The sequence below is a fragment of the Oncorhynchus mykiss genome, chromosome 23 (assembly GCF_057628025.1).
Source record: "Oncorhynchus mykiss isolate SJ-2025 chromosome 23, ASM5762802v1, whole genome shotgun sequence".
NCBI classification, from domain to species: Eukaryota; Metazoa; Chordata; class Actinopteri; order Salmoniformes; family Salmonidae; genus Oncorhynchus; species Oncorhynchus mykiss.
This window is the reverse complement of record NC_143044.1, coordinates 31,267,167-31,275,187: the sequence shown is the minus strand read 5'-3', so window position 1 is coordinate 31,275,187 and position 8,021 is coordinate 31,267,167. Positions and strand designations below refer to the sequence as shown.

The following is an 8,021-nucleotide window of genomic DNA, read 5'->3' as shown; positions in this document are numbered from 1 at the left end:
CATTTCAGACACACACGAACCCCAATTGGGCAATAGTTAGATAGAACCCTATATAATCCTGTTAGCCTGAGTGCCAGCCTGTTTCTTCTATCATCCCAACTCCCAATGACAGCAATGGAGTACACAAGAGCACAGACAGATCTGTTCCACTCAGTCCCTCCCTTCCTGAGAACATTGTTGGTGTCGGATTCAGGAACCAGAGGTGTGGCAGCAGTGTCCCCCACTATCTCACGCGCACACGCACACACACACACACACACACACACACACACACACACACACACACACACACACACACACACACACACACACACACACACCTTGTTCTATGTGAAAGGGCCTGGCATGCTACCACAGGGAAATGGAAAATGGACTAACTATTAAAAGGGCTAAGGGATCAGAGAGAGAACAGGAAGAAGGTTAGTAAGACTGTGAGACTACACACCCTTTACTAAAACTTTGAACAATGCCCCTCCACTCCACCCCAATGCCCCAGATGCCAATTGTCATCACTGGGCACCGCACTCTGTTTATTTAAGTGAATATGATCCTTAATAAATCGCTTCACACCTCTGCAATGGGCTTTAAAATAACCCTGTTCCCAGTCAGCATTGGTTATATAATTAAACTGTAGTTATATCAGTAAAGGTGCGATGAGGACCATGACACGGTGCTATTCGCAATTTGACGTTTGCTGCAATGCAATTTGACAAATGTCTAGAATCTAGAGTCAACAGGAGTTTGTGAGATGATGCAGTTATAGTGTTTTATAACATTTTATGTTACATGTTTGCAATATTACACTGAAAACCTGATTCTGTGGTTCCAAGTTTTCACATTGCTTGTCTCCGGCAGGTGTAGTTGCTATGAAGTAGGAACATTGCTAGCCAATGACAGTCAGTCCCTTTATTTGTGTAATGGAGCTAATTTCCTACCTGCTCCTCTCCTCTGCCCGGGTCAAGGCAACCATATTGCTATAACAAAAGGAACAAAGTATCTGGCCAATTAACTGTGTGTGTATGTATGTGTGTGTGCGTGCTTTGGCGTGTGTGAGACAGTGGCTCAATGTAATGGCTGCTGATGGTAATCCATCCTATCACAGGGAATCCTGTGTGTGTGTGTGTGGGGGGGGGGGGGGGGGGGGGGGGGGGGCATCCTGAGAAGTCAAAAGTCATTCTCATTAACTTCCTGTTCCTGTTTTCAGACTTCAGTCAGCATGGCAATACAGACCCCTTTTGTTACGCCACGATCCCATGATTCATTTAGTGGTGATTTGGAATATAAAATAACTTAGAACTTCTGTTCTGCATTAGTACTTTTGATGTCAGTACACTCTACCCACATTATGAGTACTTGAAAGCATGAGAGTACTTTTAACAGCTGTCCCAAAAACTCCTTTAAACTTCTGAGATTTCTCCACATCTGCACTTGAGCTGCAACCTTGTTGGTGGGTTTCATTTCAAAAGCCTTTGATTTGGGGCCGAGTTGGGAGGGAGGGAGGCGTTGCTGGATCTCCAAGAGGGAGGAGGACTGTGAGAGGAGGTCTGTGGTTGCGTCACAAATGGCGCCCTTTTCCCCATAAGGCTTTGGTCAAAATTTGGGCACTATATTAGGGATTAGGGGGCCATTTGTGATTCAGACAAAGTTTGTGAGTTCAGCTGTGACCTCTAGCATCAAATTTGTATTTGATTTATTGAACCTTTATTTAGCCAGATGAGTTAAGAACAGTCTTGAAAGAAGATCGCTCGTTAATGTTTGTGACAGCCAGGGTTCAAACTGAAATGTCCATCTTTTGATTAAAACATAATGTGCAGACTATTTCCACAACTAAACAGTCTGAGATACAAACAGTACAAGAAAATATAAAGTCCACTACATTCTTATTGGCATGATTCTTTAGGGACCAGAAACAGTTTTCATAAAGATGTCAAAGTAGGAGTGCTGATCCAGGATCAGGTCCCCTCTGTTAAACACTTCTTAGGGCTGCAATCCCGTTAACGGGATTGATATGACAACAGCCAGTGAAAGTGCAGGGCGCCAAATTTAAAACAATAGAAATCTCATAATTACAATTCCTCAAACATACATGTATCTTATACCGTTTTAAAGGTAATCTTGTTGTTAATCCCACCACAGTGTCCGAATACAAATAGGTTTTACAGCGAAATCACCACAAACAATTAAATTAGGTGACCACCAATTCACAGTAAAACACAAAACAAAGTCATTGACTTTGATTACAACAAGTTAAAAATGCCTTGGGGTTTACAGTGTGCAACAAATTATATTTAAGAAAGTAACCTATCCAAACCTGCTCATGTTTATCATCTCATTTGTTGCACTTAATTTGCTGTCCAATAGGTGGTGACACGTTGTGTTATAGTGACCCTGCCACTGTGACTTTATGATCCAGCAGTGGCTTCCATCAAAGGTGAGACTTAAAAGAAACAGCTTTTGGTACTTTCTGTCCCCAACAGGCATCCTTCCGTTGATCTCGTCATGTCCTTGCAGACTTGATTTCTGTTCTATCATCCCTTGTGGTCACCGGTCAAAACCACAGAATGTTTTAGCCTGGTGGTCCAGTCCACCATGCACACAGTCCCTAAAACGTTGTGTCCTTTCTACACAAGATACTATGTTCTCATACACAAAGCACTTTACCAAACTATTACATTAGGGGAGAGTGGGGTATGTTGAGCCATTTTTTAACTTTCAGCATCACTACATCAAGTGGAATATAGTATCCTTTCTAACAAAGAGATATTTATTTCAGGATGTTGTGTATCCCTGGAAATAATCTGAATTAATGTAAACATAATAGTTTGAAAACTGCATTTGAGTGTGTGTGTGTGTGTTATGTTGACAGTCCAACAATAATTATGTCCTCCATTTAAATTGTGTATAATTTGGCTTCCAGCAAGGCTACTGTATGTGCAGTTGACAAAATTAAAATGGTGGCTTAAGTTATTAAACTGAGCTATTTTAATAATTGTCAGGAATTCAAGGTTGTCGGAGAGGCGTGGATTAACACGATGCACAAAGCCTTCATATCCACTCTGATCTGATCCCTCACTCTCTATCATTTGCTCTCTCTCCCCGATGCCATCATCTCTCTCTCTCTCCTCTCTCTCTCTCTCTCTCTCTCTCTCTCTCTCTCTCTCTCTCCCTCTCTCTCTCTCTCTCTCTTCTCTCTCTCTCTCTCTCTCTCTCTCTTCTCCCCCCAAAGGCTCAGGTTTCTTCCTTTTGCGGCAGCGGGATAAGAAGCATCACCATGGGTTTCATGGAATTCTACCTTGAGATTGACCCCGTGACCCTGAACCTCATCATCTTGGTGGCCAGCTATGTCATCCTCCTTCTCGTTTTCCTCATCTCTTGCATCTTGTACGACTGTCAGGGGAAGGACCCCACCAAGGAGTACGCCCCCGCGCCCCCTGCGCCACCCAGCCAGTCGCCCATACGCCTGGTGATCATGCAGAACTCTCCTACCTCATCTCGCTGTGAGCGGCAGAGCAGCCAGAGTCAGACCCAGAACCAGAACAACACGGCTCCTCCAGAACCCAGCAGGAATGACTACGAGCCACCAGCGCTGACGCCCACCCCCGACCTGGGGAGGGAGAAGAGAAGCACCCTGGTCTGACAAGGAGAGGGGAATGAGGTGGTGGGTCCATGACTGAAGAGAAGATAGATACTAAGTACTGGAATTAGACAATGAGGAGGAGAGAGGGAAGAGAGGAGAGATTTGGTTGTATAGACAAGGACTGCACTGGACTGGATATTATTTTTGATATCGCTGAGGGGAAAGCTAAGAAGGTAAGCAGGGAGTTGTTGTTGGTGTGTGTGTGTGTGTGTCCCTTTTGCCCTCAGAACAGCCTCAATTTGTCAGGCATGGACTACAAGGTGTTGAAAGCGTTCCACAGGGATGCTGGCCTATGTTGACTCCAATGCTTTCCATAGTTGTGTCAAGTTGGCTGGATGTCCTTTGGGTGGTGGACCATTCTAGATACACACGGGAAACTCTTGAGAATGAAAAACTCAGCAGTGTTGCAGTTCTTGACACACTCAAACCAGTGCGCCTGGCACCTACTACCATACCCCGTTCAAAGGTACTTAAATCTTTTGTCACACATACACAATCCATGTCTCAATTGTCTCAAGGCTTAAAAATCCTTCTTAAACCTGTCTCCTCCCCTTCATCTACACTGATTGAACTGACATCAATAAGGGATCATAGCTTTCACCTGGACTCACTTGGTCAGTCTATGTCATGGAAAGCGCAGGTGTTGTTCCTAATGTTTTTTTACACTCAGTGTAGTTCAAAGTTGGCATTGGTGAATGCAAGTAACCCCAAAAAAGAAGTCAATCCCTAATGCAGATGTTTTACACTGGGTTCCCCTGTCAAATCAATCAATATATCCAGGCTGTTACCACAGTGTGTGAGTCATCAATGTGATTGGTTAATTGAACACATTTGTTAAATGGAAGGAGACATGCATGGAAACATTAGCCCAATTCCTTTTGTGGGATGTTTGGAAGAACATGCAAATAGAATAGTGATATGAGACAGTAAAGTGCTTTTAACCTTAAGTCTTGCATGCAGGTGTGACCTGGCATGTAAGGGAAGCTGCAGTAAGGGAATCCCCCACCCACATGTATGCTCGCAGACATGGAGACAGATAAACAGACAAACAAACTCACACACACACGCACGCACACAATTTGGCATGCAAAATTTGATCAATTATGAATGATCGGATAGACACACGATGAATGCATAACAGCAATCCAAGAACAGGCCGACAGTGAGACACTGGGGGACCACTCCCCTATGATAAGAACATTCAGTGACCACCAGACCCTACTATCATCCCCAACCCCCACTACTATAACAAGTCTCCGTCTCTAAGCCGTCTGCTTCTGTTGAAACCTGTCCATCCTTGGCCCTCCAAATCCTGCTTTATCCCGCAGGCACAAACCTCATCAGCAAAATGAATGTGGCCTGAGAGCACAAAGCCTCCCAGTCAATGAATGAATGCATGTCTGGCTTCACTCTGTCAATGATTGACTTATATTAGGTTTTAACATATGAGCGTGATGTAAAAGCACTGTGAAACATTGGCTATTGTAAAAGAGTTAAAGCCAGACGCACTTTCATCCAGAGTGACTCATGATAGGTGCATTCATATAAGGAGGCTAAAAAACAGACCCACAGGATGTGTTCCAAATGGCACCCTATTCCCTACATAGTGCACCACCTTTGACCAGAGCTCTGGTCAAAAGTAGTGCAGTATATATGGAATAGGGTACAGCTCTGATCAAAAGTAGTGCACTATATGTGGAATATGGTGTATTGAGACACATACACAGTTATGGTAAACATTTTTATGAGGGGCTTTCCAAAAAGGCAACCTTGCATATTTAAAGCATCTGTTTTAGTGATCAAAGGAGTGAAGCTATTTCAAAGAGGAGCACTTTGAAAGCCTCAGTTCTGCTATAATTGTGTCATGTTGAATTGTACGTTTCCTCCATGTTATGTCCCTAAGCCATCAGCAGTAACGTCTGGTGCCCGCTGGGACAGATGTGGACACTTTTAGCATATAGATAGTTTTACTTACACAAATGCATGTGCTACCAGGGACCCCTATGGCAGTTTAAAATAGAGATGCAGTGTGGATTACATAAGATAAAGAGCATGAACATGACTAGAAGAGAGACGCCTTAATAAAAACATTTCCATTTGGACTACTACCCCATCTAGTGTTCGTTTTAAAGCCTAACGTTGGGCTTTTCTTGTAGTGTCCAGTGTTACATCTGATGTCCCGTAGTTGCTTGCCCTGCCTTGTCCATATTCCCCATCGCTGATCCCTTGTAGGTGGCAGCCAGCTGGAGAATTCGCTTGAACCCAGCAGATTTTCAGAGCTCAAGCCAATAGCCATCATATTTGCCTTAACTGCAACAGGTGTAGGATCTTAATTTGATCACCCTGTTTTGCAGGATATGTAAACTTGTAGTGTATTCAAGATTTTAAAAGGCTTCTAAGTTTGTAATGTCCACTTCAAAATGTCAGACTTGATTTGCCCTAACTAAATATGTGTCAAACCCACTACAAAAATGCAATTCTGCAGCTTAACAAAACGTTGGACTAATTACACAATAGCACTTGCATTGTAGCCTGTTTTGACATTTTTATTATGAAATTGCACTTATCCAGCCTACATGCTTGTAAATACCCTTTGCTATGTTGTTTTTCAATACGTGATCTTGTCTGAATGTTTTATGACTGCTGCAAAATGTTATTGCCTCTGAGGTCATTAATGCTTTCTGAATCTGAAAAATCTCCTTTACTTATAATCCACCCAATAATACACATTTCCTGTTGCTGCGGGATTATTTTCCTGCTGTTAGAAATTACTCAAATGAATATCCTACACCTGTAGTTACAGTAGCTAACATGCATAAAGTAATGTTTAGGGCTAGTGTTTGGGTTAGCTCGCTAGTTAGTTTCGATGCTGTAATAGCTTGCTACATCATCTCTACTAATGCATCAACTGAAGCTATACATCAGTTGAAGGTAATGTCTCCTCTCGCTGTCTTTCCCCAGGGCAGCAGACCAGTGTGCAGTCATCACCACTCAGAAACCAGAAGATCTCGGACATTATGGAATCACTCTTCTCTCCTGTTCACCCCATCGCTACACCGTTGGGCATGAATATGTCAAAAGGGCCAGACAACGATGCCCTGCCACACCTCACTAAGAAGGAACCACCTTGAGATCAGAATCTACAGTACACGTATAATGAAGGAACTATGAACTCACAGAGAACTGCAATACCTACAATACCGTTCTCTTCGTCCACTGGAAAACTACATATTCCATGCACCTTTTCTGCTGTAATTCTTGAAAAATAATTATAGTGTCTAGCTTCTTGGACAAAACAGTGTCTACATTGTAATTGATATGCTGCAATTGAATAACAATGACTGTTTAGGACTAGGTGTACAACTCTTTCAATGAATGTCAGGCCTCTTGGCAGCTAGCTACTGTACTAAATGGAAATTTAGCTGACACTTTAATCCAAAACAGATTACAGTTAATACATATTCAGAATATGACGTCAATTGTGGGAATCAAACCGTCAACTCAAACCAATCAACCAACGAACCAACCAACTGACTAACCAACCATTCAACCAACTAACTAACTAACCAAACATCAGAACCATTCAATGGGCTCGTTCGACATTGCAGCTGACAGTGCAGGTGACTGCCGACTGACTGATCTACAAACCACCTTGCATCACAAACAACTACTCATTATAATTTGTAGATCAGTCGGATAGTTACAATTTATCCAGGATACATTATAGTTTCGCAAAGATTGTCTATTATATTCACGATAGTCGATTGACCGCTCTAACAATAGAAATACATGTCCTCAAAGATGAAAGGCAGGCGGGAGGAAGCTAGATAAGGTGGGACCATTCTGGCCAATGAGAGGGCAGACATGCGTGTGAACAACAGGCCATAGAGCTAGATAGAGGACTCATATTTGTAACTGTGGTATTATAGCGTCTGTGACAGCATGGGCAGCACCATTGAAACTATGTCCATTTCAAGGTAGTCCATTTTCTTATTCATCGGCTGATTGCTCCCAACTCATAGGAATCCCCACATAGTTGACAACTTTAAAATGGTGGAAGCCCTCAATGGCAATATGCATTTTAAGACAGGTTATATCCATCATGAGCCATCCATCTGTCTCTATCACAACAGGCACAACTCCGAAATAGCGTTTTTTTTTCAAAGTTATCGAAATGCCAGTTGCGTCCACTTATATCAGTGCATTTGAGACAATTTAACCATTATGAAACTTCTATTAGATCAAATAAGCCTCAGGTAGAAAATTAGCAATTCAATTCGACACTCTCTCTTTGACCTCCGTACAAAAATTCATTGACTGGAGTAGTGCTGTGACTGTCCTCCGCTCAGCCACATCAAGACTCAGTCACGTCAAGTCATCCACT

General features: G+C 42.7%; 1 protein-coding gene across 1 annotated transcript; it reads left to right on the top strand.

Annotated features, from left to right (window-relative positions):
- Positions 1-3,271: 3,271 nt before the first annotated feature.
- On the top strand, positions 3,272-4,068 carry smim36 (small integral membrane protein 36). Its single transcript, XM_090217291.1, has one exon. The coding sequence runs from the start codon at positions 3,272-3,274 to the stop codon at positions 3,635-3,637; it is 366 nt and encodes a 121-aa protein (XP_090073417.1). The 3' UTR covers positions 3,638-4,068.
- Positions 4,069-8,021: the final 3,953 nt, after the last annotated feature.